This window comes from Stegodyphus dumicola, chromosome X1 (genome assembly GCF_044657685.1).
Source record: "Stegodyphus dumicola isolate Sdum_Otavi_A_Nest chromosome X1, ASM4465768v1".
Taxonomy (NCBI): Eukaryota; Metazoa; Arthropoda; class Arachnida; order Araneae; family Eresidae; genus Stegodyphus; species Stegodyphus dumicola.
Genome location: NC_140780.1, coordinates 148,755,938 through 148,780,245, shown reverse-complemented (window position 1 = coordinate 148,780,245; position 24,308 = coordinate 148,755,938). Strand labels below are relative to the sequence as shown.

Sequence of the window (24,308 nt, the reverse complement as noted above, 5' to 3'; positions counted from 1 at the left end):
ATGTTCATGGAAACAAATTGAATCAAAGCTACATTCTCAGTGTTCCTTATGTAAAATTTTCCTCTGTGTAAATGGAAAAAAGAATTGTTTCTATGACACAATGAATACATTTTTATGTAAAAAGGATTATTCTGTTCTAAGAGATAGTATGTTTCTAATTAAAATTATTAAGTGGGTTAACTTTAAAAATTTTCACTTTTATTAAGCCTGTTCATTACTAGCACCATTTTATATGAATAAAATAATGTCCCAACGGGACTTTTAAATTAAAAAAATTAATTAAAACTTTTTTAAACAGTTTTAAATAAAAAAACGGAAAATTTGCATTATTTTCATAAATTTAATGTCAGAGGTTTCTCATCAATAAAGAAATATTATAAAAATGTTTCAAACACTTTTTCAAAAAATGAAGTAATTTGTGCCTCAAAAGGCCTTATAATTCTTAGATTTACATATAATTTGGGCCTTATAATTTTTAGATTTACATATTTTTTATGTTACATATTAAAATTTCGAATCAGCTACGTCATCAGCGTTATGCAAGTCATACGATAGATCTAGAAATGACGCCATCCAGAAAAAAGCATTACTATTTTTAGAACAGAGACGACGAACTAAGGGTTTAGAGTTAGTTTAAATTATAGTTTTTGAGATTTACATATTTTTTACTTACATATATACATATAATATACATATAAGCATATAATATACGTGTAATAAGTTGTTTCATTTCAATATTGCAGTTGTTGTATACAGCATTTGTAATCTACGCTCCATCACTTGTGCTGTCACAAGGTAAAGAAAAAATCACTGCTATTAATTGTTTGTATTTAATGTGTAAATTAATATTACTTTAATTTACAGCATAACTATTAATTTTCTTTTTTAGTGACTGGACTTCATTTATGGGTTTGCGTTTTGTCTATTGGATTGGTGTGTACATTCTACACAACAATAGTAAGATTATTGTTTTTAATCTTACATTTATTATAAAATTACTTGTTCGTGTTATTAAGTTACTTCATATCTGTATTTAGCCTTCAAGAAGTGCTTTAGCATTTCAGTTCTATGTGAAATGTTAAGTGTTCCACTTGAAATTTTTGAGGTTTCGCTTTTGAAAATATGATTTACTTCCATTTTCATTTAATAAGTTTTTTATTTACTAGTACTTGTTATTTGTATTATTTTAATATAGTATTTTTGGTAGAATATTTATTCATATATATTGCAACAGAGCTATATTCATATAATGATGTTAATCGAAAACGTAGGATCTAGTAATATTCTTTTAGATACTGGATTTTGGTTTAAAATAATTTAATTTGTATTTCTGGTGGAGTTGATCGAAAGTAGAATTGCTGAAAATATTTCATGTAATAAAATAGCTTCTTAATTAAACTAAACCTTGCAGTGTAATATTTATTTGCATACTGTTGAAATCGCATAGCTGTCTCTTAGTAGCAGCAAACGCGATCACGTGATAGTTTTATAACCAGAGTCTGTGAAATGAGGAAATCTGCTTAAAAATGAAATTATTACCAAACAAATAGAACGCTCTTCCATTATGTCAGGATGGTTTTGCAAACAGAACAAAACATACATCAAAATCAGAAATGCTAATGCATTTAGAATAACCCTGTTTTACTCTTATTACAGAAATTAAACACCAGATTTTAGTAAAATTATAAGCTTTTTCTTCCGCCTTCTTCTTAGCATGCCTTCGTGGTGTAGTGGTTATCACGCTCGGCGCGTATTCGAGAGGTCCGTGGTTCGAGTCCCGGCGAAGGCATTGCTCATTATTCATGACTCCTGCTTTGAAATAACATAATGTCTCTACAAAATTACTGAAACTTCTGCGTGATGCAATGGTTTATATAGAGAATAAAATCTTATTTTAGAAACACAGCATGAAGTCTTGAGCATGAAGTCTTATTTTGGATTATCTACCGTTGATAATTTCTCATTACGCAGTTTTATAAGATATAATAAAAGTTACAATATGTTCACAATGAAATTTCACATAACTCCATATTTCAAGTGTGAGTTGTCTGCAAGTGTTTACTGGGAAATTTATATTCCAGTAATGATTATGTTAGCTTGTAAACAACAAATCAGCTACATTTTAATCAATGGTACCTTGATTTTTCTCTAAATTTCCTTGAAACTGGATGGTTGTTCCATATATGACAACAGCAACAAAGAAAATAATTTTCCCAATAAAGATACGGAGCTTAGAGTACTAAATATTTATATTAAAGACCTCAAAACTTGCATCTTACAGCAGGCCTTTATGTAGATAACAGAATAATAAACATCTGTCCTCAAAATTTAATGTGATATTCAAACTGAAATCTTACCCTTTTTTTCTACGATCAAACATCCAATTATTGGTGAATTTAGTTAACAGCTGTTTTTTGAGTTAAACTCTATCCTGTCTTTCTTGGTTCATGTCGCAATTTCCGCTCAGACCAGAAAGCTGTGCAAATTGAAAGTCATGCGTCATAGTTTCAAATTAAATCTTTAAAATCTAAACTGCAGCCTACTGGAGCTTTCGCCGCTTCTTACTGAGAACTTGTTGCGGCTGAATCCATCCACAGAAGGCCAGAAAATAGACAGTATGTGTGCAGTTGGTGAGTCAATGGTTTAGTTGTAGTGCAGACAGAGAGGGTGTTTAGCTTTAAAATAGCACATTGTTTTGTAAATAATTGAAATATTTAAATTCAGCAAGACAAACCTAGGTGTAAATTGGTTACAAACTCATCATAGTTTTAACTGCGTATAAGATTTGAGCTTCGGAGAACTGTTAAAGTTACTATTTTTTATCAGAAAAACTCCATTACTTATGAATAATTTTTTCCCATTTTTATCTCTCTTAGGGAGGTATCAAAGCTGTTGTATGGACTGATGTCTTTCAGACTATAATAATCTTTGGCGCTCTTTTCACGGTAATAATCAAAGGTTCCATGGATGTCGGAGGTCTTCAAGAAGTATGGACTAAAGCCCAGAATTCTGAAAGAACTGGGATTTTAGAGTATGTAGTTCTTACTTTTGTGATGTTACACTGTACGTACTTTTGTTTTTTAGTATGTAATTTTACTCTAAAAACTTAGATTGTTGTAAGAACAAATTTGAAATATTCCAAAACGAAATATGTGATGGAAATTAAGATAATCGATTAAGTAATAATACCTGGATCGATGTTCTCAGTATCTTAGTGCTGAATAAATGAATGTACAACTTTTTGTGTTATGTAACTTTCATATAAGGTAAATTTAAAAAAAAAACATTTTCAAGCATTACATAAAAACATTTTATCTATAAAGACATTATTTTGATTATAATTCGGAATCTATTATTCAGCTCTTTAGTATTATTCATTGCATTCCCCAAGCATAATTCTTCAAAACTACATGAAGGACAGATAAAAATAAACAAATGTACTCAACTAGTATTTTCATAGCTTTGTGGTCATCCCATTTATTTATCACGAGAACTCTGCATTTCTATTGCCATTCTAAGAAATCTTAACTCTGAAATTTAAACAGATGATTTTTAATGTCTAAAATTAAGCACTCGATTTTTTATGCTGACTTTTACATAATTCAGTGTTTATGCAGCGACTCTTTTGATTGAATCGGACAATTCCGTCTATACTCCAGATTTGTCTCTTTGTGATTACATTCTATTATCAAAATTAAAATTGTTTTACGTACAAAAGTGATGTAAAGAATTGTAGTATCTGCTCTTAAAGTAAAACAAGAAACCTATCTCCCCACATATTTCCTTTCGTTATCTAATTTTGCCGCTGTTTGTATTACCGCAAGACAGTATTTAGAAAAATATATCAGTGTAAGTTCTATTATTTAGCTAGTCTAATATGTAGTTCTGTCGCCACTACTCAAGATGGTATACATAAAACTGCTTTTTTTTTCCTTTTCTTCTCTCTCACTCCTTTTTTTACTTTAGAAGTCTTGAATTTATCTTAAGAGCATCGGACATCTACGGCATGCTCACACATTGTCATTCAAAACTTAGTGCAGAAACAATAAATATGTTTTTTTTTTTTTTTTTTTTTTTTTTTTTTTTTTTGTGAAAATAATAAAAATCATCAGATAAAATTCAAAAGAAAACGTATTCTGGCACATATGCATTTGAAGTTACCAAGAAACTTCCATTAATGCTTAGATTTTAATTTGGTAATTTATTCCAATCTCCGAATTCAGTTGTGTAACCTGAAAAGATTCTCTTGTCTCTTAAATAATTGAAACAATCATTACCAATGTAAAAAACAAAAATAAAAAAGATAACACGAGGTTCTGAATAGTGCATTATTTATGATTTAGCCATAAATGGCAATGGGAATGGCAATCACAAATGGTCAACAAAGCCATTTATGATTGCATTCCTCTCTAAACCGACATTATGCCTGTCTTTTGCATTAACACCCACATAATATCAATTTTATGAAAGGTGAATGTCAGATTTTGTTAGATATTAATGCAATAAACAATATATTGCAACATGAATATTAAGGCTAATCTGTGTGACATAGACTTTGATTCCAATTTAAGTTATTATCGCTTAACATAGAAACTAGTTACCGATCTTGGTAACTTATCAATTATTCATAAAATTGTAATTTCTGTTCCATGTAAGCAAATTAGAATAATAAGGCAATCTATTAAAATTATTTATTTATACTAAAACTTTATATAAAATTTACATGAGAACTTTAGTAAAAGTCTTTTATATCAGCTGTATTAATATAAATTATTTCTTTCAGCATCAATCCTGATCCCACCGTTCGGCACACGATCTGGTCACTCACAATTGGTGGTTTCTTCACTTGGCTGAGTATCTACGCCGTAAGCCAAGCAATGATCCAAAGATCTTTAACAATTCCCACTCTTCTGCGTGCAAAGACGTATGTTTAAAATGTGTTTCATTTTGATTTAAAATAACATGCTGAATAATGATAACTGGGGTGGTAAAGCAACAAGAATTAGCATAATATTCATGAAAATTCGTAATATACATGCACCAGTATTGCAAAATGTTTGCACCCTTTCAGCTGAAGAACAGCTTTCTATATTTAAACCTTCGAAACTAAGCCTGCAAATTAAATATTACGTTGATTCTTGTTGCCTTACCACCTCCAATTATTGCAATTACTCTGCTTCATTTCTTTAAGTATTTCAAGCAAATTCCGTACCTTCTGAAAATTATTATGCTTTTATATACACTGCAAAACTATTGTACTGAGGAGGGCACGTAGTTAAAAGAGTTTGCTAAACTTTATAAGCAAAATAATTATCATATATTTTTTAATATAAGTCGATCATTGAATAAGATTGAAAGTAAGATGTGAGTCAAAAATTCCGCTAAAATTCAAAACCTGAGTATAAACTGAATTTAAAATTGCATTTTTATGTCAGCTGCATATATTGCCAAGTAAAAATCGTGCAATTTAATTAGGTCTATCGTACGAAGTAAACGTAAATGTCAAGCTACGTTTCGAAAAATAGGGTAAGGGTATTAGGTAATGATATAGGACATTTCTAGGGCTAATACTGATTGCTTGATTCTCTCAGATTTTGGCTATGAGCGGCCTTTAACGCTTTTGTCTGAGCGTGGCAAATTTTACTCGGCATTGCAGGAAACATCCCGAACAATCACAAATTGTTACCTCTCTCGCTCTTACGAATGAAATACAGTTTTTCATTTCTACCATAGAATGAATATGTCCGGCCGAATAATAAGTGCTATGAACAGTAGTGCGTGTGATATAATTTTCGAGGTGGATAACAACATTTTTAATGGTAAAATAGAAAAATATTTCGTTCAACCGGACTTGCCTCAAGCAGAGAAAGGCAAAGAAAAATTTGCAAATTTCGAGTCGAATCCGATGTAAGAAATATGACTAATGTATGTTAAGATTAATAAAATTAATAATATAATTAATAATATAATTAATAATATATTTTCAGTTATTTAATCTATGATATATTTTTTGTGATCAAATTATTCGTAAATCAAATTGAACATGTATATAAGCTCATCACCAAACTTTTGCTAAAACTTCCCCTTTGCCAAAAGATCTTAATTTACCCTAGGAAATATTCGGCAGTTAACGTTCATAATGAAAGTTTAAGAATTTCTCTCTGCTTCGCATAGTAAGAAACTGTTTAACTGATATTAAGTTTATCAACTGCGCGTGACATTGTGAAAGAAATATATTTAAACTTTTGGTCTGTTGTTCTTGAACACGCAGTACTTCCTGCTTCAGTTTCCTGATTCGCTTTCTTTTGACCTTTAATAACAAGTAAAATGCATTTTAATGCTTTTAGAAATATTAAAAGACTCGAAGAGAAAAGAAAACGAACTTTATTTATAATTCCATAAAATAGCTGAAATGCCATTCTGTATTCAACAAAACGCATTGAAAACCGTAAACTCCAAATTCCGTGATGAAATAGTACAAAGTTATAGTGCACTATTTAATCATAGAATTTAAGTTCATAAGTGTTTGGTTTTTCGTCATGCATTTCGAAGTGGGAATTAAGTTTAACCTTGATTTAAAAATGCACGTTTTTTAATTATCTGATAGACGATTTGTTGCTAGATAAAAATAACAGTTACTGCAATAAATTTTCAGTATTGATTTGTAGTATTTAAATTTACAAAAGCTACTTCTGGAATTACCAAGTGCATTGAATACATCCTGATACGATATTATTTTAATGCAGTGGCCAGACATCTACTTTTTAGGCATTTGTTGGGAATGGCCTCACCCATTGGTCATTTAGCCGGCTTGTCACGGAGAGCCCTGTCCATGGTGCACTATAGAAAGATTTTGCACTCGCGACAGTAGAGTAAAGAGCAATATATGTGTAGCCAAGCTTTACGCTGAAGAAGAACCTACGTTATTTTTGGGCTAGCAGTCAATCTTTACTAACTACTATATTGTCGAGAGCGGTCTTGGTAAGAAATTAAAGGGGTGCTTTTAAAAAATATCACGTCAACTTTATGAATGGAGAATACATAATCAAATAATCATCCTGTAATTAGAGCTTTGATTTTTGGATGATAGCTAATCATCACAAAAGGCGAGGTCCGACGAAAAAGCTAAGTCTGACAAAATCTAAATATGTTTAAGCCAAAAGCTTCCGAATGATGCTATCCTTGTGAAAATGTACATCACAGTGAAGATTAAATCATTTGACGTTTCTCGATAGTCTGACTTTCATGATGCATTCTTTGATCTAGAAGTTTTAAAGCATGAAAGTGTAATGCAGTAATAACACTTTATTCATTTGTCGCAAGTTTCCATACGCACAACTTCTTTGCTGACATGTAAGTCAAACAGGATTTTTCTGGTTTTTAATTTCTACTGACAGTTCTGTGCACGTCATGTTTTCGTAGATAATGCTCATTTTCATTTTACGCTTTGCAGTTGCAGTTTAGTTCACAATGGCAATGATTCAAAACGTATCGAAATTGGAGGAGGTAACTTAGTTTATGTTCGGTTTTAAGTAATTCATTCTAATAAATAGCTGTCTAGAAACATACTTTGACAACTAATGATTCGTAATGTTAAGAATGTAATTGATAGACAGCAGCACTACTTTACATCTGAAATATTCAGTTTCTGTTTTCATACACACACACATATATATACAGATATGACGCAATTTGATGTAATTGTTCTCAATATTGGATCAATTGAAGTACGGAGCACAACTTTGTGTTACGTTCTTGACCTTATAAGGTCTCTAAAATTTTATCTTTATAACCATTTTCTCCAAGGATTCTTCAAGAATACCGTAGAATAGCTTCGCCACTTATCACATTACTAGAATTTCTGCAGCGGAATTTCGTAGAAAGGCATTCCGTAATTGTTACGTCTTCAGAACATTGGTGGCACTCAACTTGCTATCATTTTTATTTATATTATCTTACAGTAGATGCACATGCAAAATATCTGGCGTAGTAGACTGTAAATTTTTCCCTAGCAGGTGATGCATGACACGTTTTGTATTGCTGAAAAGTAATAGTTTTGCTAGTAAGTAAAATCTGCTGGTTTTTTAAACAGCAGATTTTCTCTTGTTCTTTCTATATAATACATGCCTACAAAAAGCAAATAATACATAATCATCCCATGTATAAAAGTATAATAAAATAAAATAAACAAAATTATCCAAAACTAAAACGATATATATTTGTTTAACCTGTACTTCTATTTTTATTTGCACAACTTTCTACTACATATCCTATATTACATTCTATTTTTTGTTTACTCTACCAAATTTTCTTGCTTATTTTACACCTGAAGACATGTTATGAGATATTAACACATCATTTTATTTTTTGAATTCCTTTGCTTATTCTAATCTGCTATTTTTGGATTGAGGATTCATTTTTAACTCCCTCCTCTTCCGCCTTTACCTATCTGAAATTATTTTCTCTGAAAACATCACAAATCATGGTGGAGTGGTTGTTGCCCCCCACCCATCTCTGATACCTGGGCAGCAAGCCTGGTTGACTCTAACCCTTGAGTGTGATAGGTGCTCCCGAACTGCGCTCTCACGTATTGCCAGCGGTCACATTATGAGCCTCTCCTTCAAAGAGAGTTTGAAAATCTTTGCCACACGCACTAAGTGCCGAGAATATCAGGCGTCTGCCGAGCACATGTTAAGCTGCTTGGGCTTCTCTAAAAAAAAAGGGGGAGGATATTTATTCCAATCCCCTCCTTGTACTTTGGATTTCTTACAGTCTTTGGATCTTTCTTACAGGATTTCTTACAGTCTTTGTCTTTTGGATCTCATCTATCTTCGTCAAAAACTGGATCAAGGAAAAGCAACAACAACAAGGATTGAATTTTTTTTTGTGTGTGTGCTTTTTTTTTACTTTGACGTATCATGTTCTAGTTGTTCTGCAAAGATTATATATATGTATATACTGGTGTTATTCCCGTTAAATTTGTTGCAGGTTTTAACACGTTGATGGATTTGTTTGAGATTGTTTCAGTTATTAAATATACATATACATGACGATTAAAAAACTAAAATGAATTATTAATTTCAGATTTTATTGTCAGAATAGTTACAGTTTCCATCAGTAGATGGTACTTATGTTGTGTCAGAAGTTCATACAGTGGCGAAGCACAATTCTCAATGTAGGTAGAATTAAAGTTTTCAGTGTGAGGGCCCTTATTTATAAATATTCCCGACCTCTCTTTTCAAGGGGGAGATATGTAAGATATAACAAAATACAATAGCTGCTTTAAACAATTATTGGCGACCTCAAAATTAACATTCTCAATTTGGTGCTCTTCCTACCTTTCTTTTGAAGGGGAGACATGTAAGATATAACAAAATACAATAGCTGCTTTAAAAAAATAATTGGCGACCTCAAAATTAACATTCTAAATTTAGTGCTGTCTCCCTAAATTCATCTGTTCGCCCCAATTCGAGATCTTTCGACGTTTCGTAACGCTGCTAGAAAAGGATAACCAAAACTAATAACTAACCAATCATAGCTTATTTATAGAATCGCAACTACTCTGGTATAAAAACGCCTGACAGTTAATTATGTCACTTATGCTAGCTCCCACCTTGCTAATATCTCCTCGCTTTGCTTCCCCGTCTAAAGTGCCTGCATCTTAAATTTAAGAATCAATGTAAATAGCAATTTATCATATTTCATTATGACTGAATCACAGAAAAGTATCCGATTTCATTATGATTGGATAAACATCTAAGGAGATAATTTTATATGTGTGAGAATAAAGATTGGAAATTCTTCAAGACAACAAGGGACTAGACATTGTCTAGTTAATCAACTTTGTTTGAAGCTTCAAAACACTTTTCAATTAACAAATTCTGTTTGAAACTTTGTACGAATATCTCTGAGGAAATCTCAGCATTTTGTTTTATTTCTTGAGATAAGAATAAATTTATTAGATAGTAACCAGATGTCGCCCGACACTCTGCATAGCACCGAAGATGGTTCATCTGTCATTCTTGTCACATGATGACGAATAACTTCCTTCAATATGGGCAATAAAGTCGGCCCATCTCGGTACACATGTGAGTTCAAGTACCCGCTCCATAACAAAAAGTCACAAGGTCACGAGTCTGTAGTTATTGGTGGCCGTTTGAGTGGCAAAAAGCACTCGAACGTCGTCAAATATAGATCGCTGCTGGTGCTAAGCAGGACTTATGCGGATATGCTGCATTCTACCCGAATAGTAATTATGAAGCAGTTGTTTTTCTTGCAAAGAGGGAATGCTTTTGCCTTTAAAACGTGCTGCATAACTCTCGCTTGTGAAAGAAACAGTTCGAAATATACCTCTTTGAATCTCCTTAAAGTAAACGGGACTTGTAGTAAATGACACAGTGAACCCACACTATGCTTTTGACTCACGCAAAGGTATTTTTATAATCGAGTATGAGTTCTTTCTCCCTGATGGGGGAGTTGTATGCATTTATACTTCTGTTAAGGGAAACGTGTGCCTTCTCAGTCCAGACAACGCTTGGAAGCCAGTCCGTATTATTTTTCATCTGTTAAAAAGCCCAGTTTGCTCGTTTATGATGTCACTGGAAATCTGCTGGTTTCATTTCCTGCCCTTGCTGGATTTGCTGTAAGGGTGTATCTTGAGAATAACCATACAATACTGTACTGGATTCCAATTCTTGGGACGCATATAAGCAAACTGTGTATTGTTAAGACAACCACTCTCAATTAACCAGTGGAAGTGAAAATAAGCATTACCGTTAACATTGCCTACAATGAAGGTATCACATGGCTGGAAGTTTGTTTACATTCTGCTAATGTTTGAGTGGTTACCGAGATAGTGTTCTTACAATATGCGGTGTGTATCAACCGCATCCATATGCAGTATTCTTTTTTATTCTTCTTTATTATCTTTTCGAAGCTATATTTAATTCTGAATGCGAATCTTAGCTTACGTAGGCTTCGCCTCCAAGCAAAGTGACATCATTTCATGGTGAGCGGGGTTACAGTCTACGTTTACTTTGACTCTCATAGACTAATTTCAAGCGGTTGTCCTAGTAATGTACAATTTGCTTTATGCCTCCTGGGTCATCTTTAATAGAACGCCACCTTCTGGTGAAATAATACTATTCTGGCAATAAACGTTTTCATTAATAAAAAATATATCATGACTTTCTATGCATTTCTCATATATATATGTCAGATATAACAAAATACAACTAGCTGCTTCAAAAAAAATTGGCGACCTCAAAATTAACATTCTAAATTTGGTACTCTCCCGACCTTTCTTTTGAAGGGGAAGATATGTAAGATATAACAAAATACAATAGCTGCTTTAAAAAATTATTGGCGACCTCAAAATTAATATTCTCAATTTGGTGCTCTCCCTACCTTTCTTTTGAAGGGGGATAAGTAAGCTATAACAAAATACAATAGCTTCTTTAAAAAAATAATTGGCGACCTCAAAATTAACATTCTAAATTTAGTGCTGTCTTCCTAAATTCATCTGTTCGCCCAAATTCGAGATCTTTCGACGTTTCGTAACGCTGCTTGAAAAGGGTAACGCAAACTAATAACTAACCAATCATAGCCTATTTCTAGAATCGCAACTACTCTGGTATAAAAACGCCTGACAGTTAATTACGTCACTTATGCTAGCTCCCACCTTACTAATATCTCCTCGCTTTGCTTCCCCGTCTAAAGTGCCTGCATCTTAAATTTAAGAATCAATGTAAATAGCAATTTATCATATTTCATTATGACTGAATCACAGAAAAGTATCGGATTTCATTATGATTGGATAAACATCTAAGGAGATAATTTTATATGTGTGAGAATAAAGATTGGAAATTCTTCAAGACAACAAGGGACTAGACATTGCCTAGTTAATCAACTTTGTTTGAAGCTTCAAAACACTTTTCCCTTAACAAATTCTGTTTGAAACTTTGTACGAATATCTCTGAGGAAATCTCAGCATTTTGTTTTATTTCATGAGATAAGAATAAATTTTATTCACTTTTTATCGACTTATGCATTAAATCCATTAGGAACCCGTACGCACGCAACACTTTTTTGGTGGTTTCGCTCGAGATTGTACGCCCGGGACGTGCAGTCCTTGGGTAGGGGACAGTGTTAAGGTTTTTGTATTTAGTTTTCTGTTTATTTTTTAAGTAGAATTGTTTTTAAATTGTTTCATTTTCACGTGCTATGCTGAGCGAGACAAGTTTGAAGAGAAAGCTATGCCGGAAAATTAAAATACAGGAGCACGCGCATTTTCCATTTTAATAAATAGATGGAATGACAAAAATAACGTTTAACCTATGTTGGAAAGATTTGAAGATAATATTTTAAATACCTACCGATTGATGAGACGCAACAGTCATGACAGTTTTTTAATTTATTAATTCGATATTTAATTCAGTTTTTATGTTTTAAAATTTGCCTGTAATATTAATGCCTGTAGTTTGTAGATTATTAATACTTATTAATGACTTTATTAATAAACATTAATGGCTAAATCGAACTGAGTGGTAAACATTAATGAGTTTATTGATGAAATGCTGAATTTAGTTTGTAAAAATTACTAACATATTTTCCATCCTCAATATGTAAAAGTTTACTCCAGTAATAATATATTTTTCCGTTCTGACATGTATGGTTTTTTATGCTAGAAAAGGGAGAAAATAGCAGGAATTTAAACAGACATACTTTTGTGACATCACTTGCAATATAGAAGCGGTTTTAGTAAGTAATTTCACATAAAACATAGCTTTAAAAAAAAAAAAAAAAAAAAAAAAAAAAAAAAAAAAAAAAAACGCAACTTTTAAATTACATTGGCATGCATTGCATACACAATGTTGAATTTTTGCCGGTCGTTTACCCGGTTGTGAAATCGCAAAAGAGGACGCTGCAGAGTTCAAATAATTCACAAGCAGATTCTCCGCATTTTACTTTTGTTCTTCTAGCTTCCTGGTATTACTTTTGCAATATTTTCTTGGTAGTATTTTAAAAGGTTACCTCATTTTAAGTTGGACATGGTGTTTAAATTAGGTATGACGCTTAGATGTTTTAACTGAAGAAAAGCGATGAGAAAACACATTGCAGTGCGCTGTTTTTCTTTTTATTATGTTTTCAAATGAAAATATCAGTGAAAATCAAAAACATTTCGTTTCAGTTGTTTCTCTCAAATCCAGTTTTGATACTCTTAAATCTTATTTGATCGATTTTAATAAAGATTATCATTTCTTTTAATGGAAGTTTGATAATTTTATTTCCCTTTGGTTTAACATGTAGCTAAGGAAGAGAAGCTTTATAAGTTTCACTTTAATTTGTTACAATTAACATGACTATAACTTCACTAACATAGAAAAATTTATAATACTTTAAATTTACACTGGTGTTATTTTTGTATTTATTTTAGTTAACTAACACACCCAGACGATAATTCTCATAAGGTCTATGACTTCATAAAACTGCTGTCATCTTTTAAACCGAAATTATATAAGTTCACAGCTAGTCATTGCGAATGTAACTCAATAAAGCACATTAATTGTAAATTTATTTTAGTATTGTGCCAACTGGGGCAAAAACTAATGTAAAACATTTTCTTTAGTGTCATTTGGCTGAATCTTCCGGGTAATATCATTACTGTTACTATGACTATTCTAGTTGGTTTAATTATTTACGCTAACTATTCAACGTGTGATCCAATAAAAACCAAACAAGTCAGTTCACCAAATCAGGTATGTAGTTTTCAGATTTTCAAATTTGCAATGTGCGCTTTTTTATTATTTGACTTCATATTTTTTATCCTTACATATTCTTTTCTTACCACACTTCTAGATTTTTCCGTTGTTCGTAATGGATAATCTTGGATTTCTTCCTGGGCTGCCAGGATTATTTGTTTCCGGGATATTCAGTGGAGCATTAAGGTAAATAAAATTTTCATTCTGATAAATTTGTTTTAATTTCGATTAGTTTCAAAAGGAAATTTTATTTACATGTTAGATTCTATTAAGAATTAGAAATAATGTAGCTTAGATCATTTTAAAGATATTACATTTATTAACTTAAAGCATCTCTGTCCGTAAACAGCAGAGGCGGTGTAAATGAGGCCACGAAGTGCTCGAGCATTGGTTTCGGAAGTGAGCTTTTATTGTTTTGCCAATGTGGGATTTAAATAAGAATAAATCTTGCTCGAAAAAACTCCACGTAGCCATCTTTCCCAAGACAGCTAGGTCTTGGGAGCACTTTTACCATGATAAATGCCGTAGTTTATTTTAACCCCCTGAAACAGAATTTGTTACACACAATATATGCTCTCGTTTAGATTAAACAGGCTTATAAATGTTTTCATAACCAATTTTTTCTCCGTTCTTATAGCCATAGTATGATCTTTTGCGCATTTGCATGTTTCCTAATTAATTTTTAATGCTAAGTACATTAAAGTGTATAAGACGACATTAAGATTCATCAGATATGCATGCATAAACGTGCGTTGATTTGCAAGATTAGAATTTTAGTATGTTGGCTAAAACTGCAAGCACAACTCCAAATTAAAAGTTTAGATAATTTAAACTTCTGAAGTTTGATATATAATATAAAATATGACATTTTTTATGGAACTTTTATTTTGGTTTTGTGCGTATTGAAGAATAACTAATTGCATAATCTTGATGTTAAGTATAGTTAATTGAATTATGATAGAACATGAAAAGTACTTCTAGGGTAGATAACAAAATTTTCGATAATGATATATAGAAGGAAACACTCATTTTAACTGTATGTGGAAACGTTTTAAATATTAAATTTGTATTTATGACACTAAACTTTCATACGTTTTTAAATATACCTTTTTGACTTGATATTCCTCATGCGGGTTATATAGAAATTCAGTGTAACTATAATGCGATTTGTTAAAATTTCTAAGGACGTAAAAACAGAGATTCACATCCTAAGCACAGCTTTTTGAACAAATACGGAATACAGAGAAAATAGAGAGGTTTATTTTTGGTTTATGTTTGTTCTCAGTTTTTGAATGGATGGCTCTGTCAGTTTTAGAGTTTAAGGATATTTTTACCCTCATTTATATCATTTTGATTATATTCGTAATCAAAATAATATAAGTAAAATAAAAAAAATATTGTGCTGAGATAAAGAAGCTTTCAACTGTTATATAGAAAAAATACGTGAGACGGATTTTAATTTAAAATCTTGCATTAAATAAACTTAAGTTCTCTTTTACATAGTTAAGTTTATTTCTATACATATTACAGAAAAAACTGCATTATTTGAAAATGATGCATGTTGTATGCTAACAATATCTTTGATAAAGAAAGGGAAAATTAAAATTATGAAAGCATAATTGTTTAAGAGCACAAACAATTATCTAATAAAATGCATGAGCAAGACAATTTATAAGCTGTTGGTATACTTATACTCGTATGGTTTGTGACTCAAAAAATGGAGTTTATGCACATATAAGGACGGACTGCTTAGCATGTATTCTAAATTATTACGCATGCCAGTAATCGTTTCTTCTGGGAATATCTTATACTTTTTTAAGCCTGTTTCTAACTTTTTATATTGAATTGAGCTGAAACATCAGTACATATTTAATATAATATATATATATCTTAATTTCTATAACATTGCATTTCACAATCTATTTAAAAAGTAAATTTAGTGTTAATAGTTAAAACAGCAAAATTTAAATCAAAGAGGAAATTTCAAACAAATTTCCACCATTAAATGGACATGTAAAAGCTTACACTGAGATAAACTTAAGCAACAACAAAAAAGAAAAGAACAGAATACAGTAATTTATGCTTTAGTAAAGGAAAAAGACTTAGCATATATATTTTTCAAAGTTTTTGATTTTAATCATTGATTTTAATTTCAGCCCTTATAATTCATTTTCTTAAAGAGTAAACATTACTTTATTCTTTAAGAAAACTTTTCCATTAAGAGTTAACACTAAGCCTCTTTTGATGAATGACCAGTATTTAAATTTCTTTCGCTGTAATATTTCACATTTTTACTTTATATACAATTATTATACTAATTCTTTTACTTAAATAAATCGATGAAATCTGGTTACTGAATAATACCTTTAATTTTCTTTATATTAAATGTGCAAATGTAGTCAAAAACGATTTGTTAGTAGAGCCGAACTTAATACTGTTAAAATGTATACTAGCATGCAAAATTTGTGAAAAAAGTGAAAAATTATTTATTGGAGGAACTGAAATTAAAATTGATAATTAAAATGCATTAAAATTTTTAATAATTACAGCACTTTGTCTTCATCTTTAAACTCCCTCTCTGCAAACACATTGGAGGATTTAGTAAGGAGTTATATTGCGCCTAATATGACAGAACTGTGGGCAACAAGAACTGCAAAATTACTTGGTAAATAGTTTAGCTCATTTATGTATCTAATATTTCAAATTACAACAAAACGCAATTTTAGTCTTAATTGTGCTTTTAGAGCAAATGCATGGCAACACAAAGCTATTTATTTAAATAGAGTATTAAAGAAAGTTGACTTCTCAAAAGCGGTTTTTGAAACTGTTGTACCTTTCTATACCAAATTTCCTTCTTTTTTAGCTTTACTGTACGGTATCATTTCTATTATTCTTGTGGTTATTGTGGAAAATATGACAGGAACAGTTCTGCAAGTAAGTATTATACATTTGTTTTCATTCACAGTTTTTTTAGATGAAATAAAACAGGGCATTGCATTAAATATATTTTACTTATAAACTGCACATTGACGTCATTCTCAATATCAAACCGCAGCAAACCGTATGTGCTCTATCCTAAATTGAAATTATTCCATGCAAAACAATAGAAAGAATCAGATAAAAAGTGAATCTAATGGAAATGAGGATCAGGCTTACACTTCTTTAAAAGCGAAGGTAACAAATAATTTAAAGGTAGGTAGGTAGGTTACGGAGGAGCAGAACGCCTGGTGTGTAACAGAGGTAAACAGGCATGTGTTCCACGCCCTCCTCTAACTACGGCAAAAGCTTCCTGGAGCCACACGAGGCTGCACCAGGAGATTATTGAGGTTGTCAAAGGGAAGTACATGGCCTTACAAGGGCATTAGTAGGATTGTATTACAGATTGAAGAGGCAAGCTGTGGTGTCACAGATAGTAGGTAGTTAAACTAAAAATACTTGCATAATAAGACGTACGCATAAAAAGACATAAAAATACATAGGCAACAATACGCAAAGCACAATGCGTAAAATGCATAAACAGAGAGCACAAAAAACAGGTACATACACAAAATCCAGAATATTTTTGTCAATACATGCAAAATAACACTTTATTTTTTACATTAAATCTTTCCTTCACATTAAAATTTTCTGCCAGTGCAGCCAGAAAATACGAATTAAACTGGTTTAAATAATGCGAAAGAATCTAACTTAAAAGGCAGAGAGTATTAGCAACTCCATTCAGGAGCATTGCAACTCTCACATTCTTTTTGCCGTAGTGTTGTTCTGACTGCTGGCAGATATTGGCTTTTTGACTTTGTAGCTGTTATACGAGAAGAGACACTGGCATGCATACCGCGTTTCCAGACTTTAATTTTATATATGTTTTTTTTTAAATAAATAGTGCTGCATTACTAGTCTGAAATACGTGGATATTAAGTTTGTGCTGACTCTTTAATTTTGTAACTTTAGGCCAAAGTACAAAGAAATATTTCAGTTGATTTTATGATAACTGTTGTCTTTGTGTTACTGGATTTTAAGTAACAGAAGGGACGAGAGGTCGTCTGACAATCTAGCGAAGGCTATTGCAGTCCCATAATGATTTGCTATATTATCAGTTGTAAGGCATCTAATTATGCACTAATTAGTCGAATGATAGTCGAGGGAAAAATGGTTTTACGACTGGCATGTCTTCCTCCTAAATTTGCTCTAATCCGAGTTTGACTTCTGGTATCGTTAAATTCTTGTGTTAATCATACACCTATTATTTGTGCCTTTTTTTTATTATTATTATTATATTTTGAAAAAGGCCAGAACATGATCTTACAGTAAAGATATCATAAAATATCTTTTGTTTTCACGGAAGGATTTCAAAAGGTAAAAATGGAGTTATAAGTATATAACATACGTACAACATCATATTATGAGATGTAAGTAAAGGCTTCTGTGATGGAATAATTGAATAAGAAAAATTTTATATCTGTTGTAGATATTTATTCTAATTTTCTTCAGTGACATTTAATATTATTCTGGTTCTCTTACTTTTTTTATGCGCTAAATAATTTATAGAATTCATTCTTCTTCAGGCTGCCTTAAGTATCAGCGGTGCACTCGGTGGCCCTATATTGGGAATATATACTCTTGGAATGTTTTTTCCATGGCCGTCTTCATTTGTGAGTATTTTTTCAATTCACTGTTTATGTTTATCTACGAAATGTATAAATTTAGTTATCTAACTTTTAAGAGGTTAATAAACGCATAGTATAATTAAATCAGAAACAGTTCTTAAATGATTTTTCCTATTTTTATTAAGTTCTATCATATTTAGAGAATGAATCCAAGTTCTATAAAATGTTCCTGATTAATTATTAATTTTTTAAAAAAAATTTCAGTTAGCTAATGAATAATGAAGAATAACTGACAATGAAATAATTATTAACTAAAAAGCTAATAAATGTGGAATATTTTTGAAAAAAGAAGTACTTTCTATAAAAAGAGACAAGAAAATAACACAAAAGAAATGATTGATTTATGTAGTCTTAATCTCAGGAATTAGAAGTTATTATACAGATAATGTGCTTCAGATTTATTTTTAGAAAAATCTTGCTTTATATGAAAAATGACTTTTCTTTAGTTTTGTGTGTATGTGATTATGGCAAAGCCTCGAGGGCTATCTGCCTAAGGGGAGGGATGCCTTCGTGGAGGACTTTCTAAGGGAAACCGGCTCGTATACACGTTACACATGGGGAAAATTACGAAAACGCCCATGCAGCCGGCCCGTTCGCGGGATTCGAGCCTTGGGCCGAACTACCAGTGTTCAGCGACTTTACCGCTCGGCCACTGGTGAGTATCTGTAGTTTTGTAAATTTTCTTCTTCAGAAATAAGAAAGAAACCATTTTACTTTTACTTTCTGCATACATTAATATGTCGATAACTGTTGTCTGAGTTGGTGGGGTGTTTATATTAGGAAGTACATTTTCACTTTTCCCCTAATTTTCTTATTTGTAACACTTCATCTGTTATTTACAACTGAGTACGTATTTTAAAACCGATGCAAAATGTATTTATTTGATCATTATGAAGAACTGATGTTCAAGAGCGTATACGCTTATATTTTTTGTAATCATATAAAAATTGTTGATACTTAACTTAACATGCTTTTAAACTATTTTTTATTTCTTTTTTCTTTTTCTTTTTTCTTTTCTTTTTTTTTTTTTTTTTTTTTTTTTTTTTTGTGAACAGGCTGCTTTAGCCGGACTCTTCAGTGGCCTCGGAGTATGCATGTGGATTTGCGTCGGATCTATCATGTTTAAAAGGCCTCACCAAACTGCTCCACTATCCGTAGAAGCTTGTCAAGAGCTTTACTTCAATGTCACACAATCATTTCTAAATATGAATACTACAGCTTCTACTATATCTCCCAGGTAAAAATCAGTAAAGTTTTGGTAAAACTATATATACTTCCTTCTTTCCTGCAACCTCTTAATCCCACGTTATTAGCCATGGATTGATTCGGCATGTAACAATATCGCTTGAGAGTGGTATTAAATGAATGTTCTTAGATAATTTTTCACTAAACATTGTTTTAACTATACCCTTTACGTCTGAAAGTATTAAGGTTTCACATTATAGAATGGGGTGTTTCGCTCTTCACTATGTGAAGACTTGAAATATTAGAAAACTTCTAAGGCCTTTTCCGTGGCTGAACTTATATTAGAAGCATCTTTGATTGCTTCATTTAATTTTTCAAACCGTTGTTGAAAAATTCGACATGTTTACATTTACACTTGCGTGGTTCATCTCCGACTGCTGTTTCAGTTTCGCAGGTTTGATGCACTGGTTCGCAAGCACTTTTTTGTGAAGTGCGTAGATAGTGTAACCCATAATAAATTTCATAAAATATCAGTCTTGGAAAATATAAAGTGACATACGATTGTTATACGCAGCTAAGTTGATTTCTTTTTCCTGTTTTGGAAACCTAAGAGGACCACAAATTGAGAAACGCTGTCTTAAAATAATTTTAATATAATAGAATAATATATAATAGAACAGAAATAGATATTTTTGTTAGATTAAATATCTTCAATGAAGAAAAGAATAAGATTAGTAGTTATTTAAGGAGTGAAAATAGTTAGACTATGTGAAAAAAAATAGCATTAATTACTGTTAATTTAAATTAATATCCTTCATGAAAGTAATTGAAGTAGTTTTATTTAATCTCATTTTTGAGAAAGTCATTTCCCTGAGAAAGTGATACTGCCTTAAAGCCTTAAGGCATTCTTTGCTTAAGGTATAATATCTTTTGATTATTTGGCATTGTAGTTGGTATTTCCCTTTACTTTTGTGGCAGATCTGGAGTTAGCTCTTTCAGCTGCTGTCTCGTGGCGCCATCTATTAGTAAATATAGGAAATAAGACGCTATAGGTGCTGCAGCGCAAATAAGCTTTGCGCTCGACGGAGGCATTTTGTGAAGAAGCCAGACATCGTAACTACCAATGCAAAGGCATACTTGTGGTTTCCTTCCCGATACTTGGAACTATTTTCCGTTGCGATCTGTAATTAGTCTCCGAGATCGCCATACTTTGTTTGAATGATGATATGGAGGTTAAGAACGTATGTATGTTAAAAAGGTAATACTAGGGCAAAGGCTTGCAACGCTTTGTCTGTTGCATAGCTAAGGTATTTGTTAATAGATGCCTGAATGACATTCTCCTTTTCTGAAGATCCAAATTTTTTAGAAACTTTAGATCAGGAAGCATTGATAGCAAATCCGGAATTTAAGCGGACATCATCTATTAACAAGAAAAACAATGGCAAGTGTAATTATTGCCACCAGAGAGGACATTGGGTCAGAACATGCAAGAAATGGATAGCTGATGGAAAACCGCCGAAACCCAGTCCACATATAGGGCCAAACAAGGGAAGTAAAAACAGTGTTGCTGCAAATATGACACTTCTAGCTGTAGATGATACAATATTTTCTGCAGAAACGAATTCTGATTATTGGTTTATTGATAATGCGGCCTCGAAGCATGTCGTCAATAACAGGCACTACTTTATAGACTTCAAAAGATTTAAGCTTCCTCATAGCATCACTGTGGCAAATGGAAAGTCATTACCAGCAATTGGAAAAGGCACCATCAAGGTAATGACCATTGTAAATGGGATGAATCAAATCAAAAATCTTGAAAATGTCTGGTATGTTCCAGAAATAAGCAAAAATCTATTTTCTGTGTTAGCATCTCAAGATAGAAATCAAAACAGTGTGTTTGAATCAACATTTAAGGACTGCTTTTTAAAAATAGATGGTGAAATAGTTCTGCATGGAACAAGAAATGCTGGTGGTGGTCTATTCAAAGCCGTGATGAAGACCTTAGTTCCTGAAACTCACATTGACATCAACATGACTGAGAATAATGAATCAACTCTCCAACTTTATCATGAACGATGGGGTCACCAAGATAAAAAGCATGTAAAGGCCATTGTAGAGAAAGAGTTGAATATTAAGATTAAGTCTGATATGAGATTATGTGAAGCTTGTGTATACGGAAAAATCCCACCGTTTAAAGTTTGGAACCAGGAAAGCGGTTACAAAAGCTGGAGAACTGTTCTCGACAGATATTTGTGGGCCATTTGATCAGTCATTTAGGAAATACCGTTACTTTGCAATTTTCAAAGATGCCTACACCAAATTTCGATACTGTTTTTTCTTAAAGCACAAATCAGAAGTAAAAGATGTGCTTGAAAATTTCATAGATCACGCTAAGAACTTAGGGCATACGGTTAAAGAAATGCTCAGTGACAACGGTGGAGAATTTGACAACCAAGCCGTTCGCAAGATCTTGAACAAGCATGGAATCTCCCAGAGGCTCACAGTTCCATATACACCAGAACAAAATGGCAGTGCTGAACGAGAGAACAGAACAGTCCTAGAAATGGCCAGAACTTTCAAATACTCGAATGAGGAAGTGGGCTTTCCAGCTTTCCTATGGGCAGAGTTCGTCAGTACTTCAATTTATATATTGAATAGAACAGGCAAGTCTTCAGTTCCTAATTCAAGCCCTTATGAATTATGGATGGGAAAGAAACCCAGAATAAAACGCATGCGCATCATTGGATCGACTTGCTGTACTCATATCCCAGTTCAGAAGAGGAGAAAGATGGACAAAAGGGCAACTAAAGGCTATCTCCTTGGGTATGATGGAGATGAAAGGTACCGCATTTACATCAAAGAAACCAGTACAGTAATCTGTTCCCGAGATGTCATATTTGAAGAGAAACCTTCCATGACTGCAAACATTATAACATTGCACCCACAACAAGTTTCTGAAAGAAATTCATCTCAAGATGATGAAATTGAAAATAAAGTAATAGACGAAGGCCCTCAACAGGGAAAGAAGGAGGTGGAAGATATAATAGAAAAGAAGACTCGACCCAGAAGACAAATTTCAGCGCCTAAGTGGACAAAGGATTATATCATGGAAAATTCAGAGTTTTATGAAGAAAATCCTCCAGAAATAAATGGAATTACAAGTGGAATGCAGTGCAGCTGACAATCCGAGAAACAGAAATATGAAGGCTCAACACCCAAGAAAGCTTTCCAGAATGATCCTGAAACTTTAGAAGAGGCATTAACTAGTCCCGATGCAGAAAAATGGAAGTTAGCCATGGAAGAAGAGTTGGAAAATTTAAAACTAAATGGAACTTGGGACATAGTGCCTAGGCCAGAGGGAAGGAAAGTTGTGAAATGTAAGTGGGTCTTCAAGAGAAAACTTAACAAAGATGGACAAGTGGAAAGATATAAAGCTCGTTTAGTTGCTCGTGGCTACACCCAAGTCGAAGGAATTGACTACAAAGAGACGTTTTCTCCTGTAATAAAAACAAAATCAATTAGAACTTTATTAGCATTCTCAGTTGAGCAAGACTGGCAGGTTCATCAACTTGATATTATAGCAGCCTATTTAAATGGAAGACTGAGTGAGACAATTTTCATGGAACAGCCACCCGTGAGTCTGCATGAGAAAACACACAGAAAAGTTTGCTTGCTAAAGAGAAGCCTTTATGGACTTCATCAGTCTGGGAGAGAATAGAATATGTGCCTCGATAAATTTCTGAAATCAACGAGCCTAACAAGATCCAGAGCAGATCTTTGTGTTTACTTCAATAAAGAAAAGGAGTTAATTGTAGGTGTGTATGTGGATGATCTTCTTGTAATGTCCAGCAAAGAATTCATCATTCAGGAATTTAAGGATAATATTGCAGCTACATTTAAAATCAAGGACTTGGGAGAAATACATCACCTTCTTTCAATTAGGATAAGCAGAAGGGAAGATAGCTGTGTGACTCTTGACCAAAGTGTCTATGCTAGTGAACTCTTGGAAACAACCAATATGCAAGATGCTAAAGGAGCATCAACACCATTAGATCCAGGTATGAAATATACAACAGCCACTAAGGATAAGATGTTGAATGCTGAAGGAGCATTAAAATATAGGCAGGCTGTTGGAGGGCTCTTGTACCTAGCAGGAGGAACAAGGTTAGATTTAGCTTTTGCTACTACTTACATGAGCCAATTCAATAATTCCCCAAGCAAGGAACATTGGGCTGGTGTACAACATATCCTTCGTTACCTAAAACAGACCAAGGAATTAAAGCTGACTTTCCAAAAGACAGGAAAGAATTTGGAAGTGTTTTGTGATTCTGATTGGGCTGGTGATAAGATTGACCAGACGATCATTTAGTGGCTATGTGGTGCTACTAGCAGGTGGAGCTGTCTCATGGAGCAGTAAGAAACAACAGACGACTGCATTGCCAACAGTTGAAGCTGAGTACCTCTCAATGTGCCACGCAGCCAAGGAAGTACTGTGGTTCCAAATTTTTTTTAAAGAAATTGTGGGAGAACATTTTTTAAACTTTCCACAAAGCATATTTGTTGATAATCAGGGTGCCATTTCTTTAGCCAAAAACCATGTCACTTCACAGCGTAACAAACATATTGAACTCAGGCATTTTTTCTTGAGAGAAAAGGTTGAAGAGAAGTTGTTAAACTGTACGTATGTGCCTTCCAGTTC

General features: G+C 32.6%; 1 protein-coding gene across 3 annotated transcripts in view; it reads left to right on the top strand.

Moving 5' to 3' along the window:
- LOC118195278 (sodium-coupled monocarboxylate transporter 2-like) overlaps positions 1–24,308 on the top strand; it is a 53,156-nt gene that overhangs the window by 23,695 nt on the left and 5,153 nt on the right. For all 3 annotated transcript variants that reach the window (XM_035366561.2, XM_035366559.2, XM_035366560.2), the window contains 10 exons: positions 744–795; positions 890–957; positions 2,877–3,031; positions 4,784–4,924; positions 13,628–13,757; positions 13,858–13,946; positions 16,310–16,425; positions 16,624–16,694; positions 18,323–18,409; positions 19,480–19,661. In XM_035366561.2, coding sequence (XP_035222452.1) covers positions 744–795; positions 890–957; positions 2,877–3,031; positions 4,784–4,924; positions 13,628–13,757; positions 13,858–13,946; positions 16,310–16,425; positions 16,624–16,694; positions 18,323–18,409; positions 19,480–19,661 — 1,091 coding nt within the window. The remainder of the gene's footprint in view (positions 1–743; positions 796–889; positions 958–2,876; positions 3,032–4,783; positions 4,925–13,627; positions 13,758–13,857; positions 13,947–16,309; positions 16,426–16,623; positions 16,695–18,322; positions 18,410–19,479; positions 19,662–24,308) is intronic.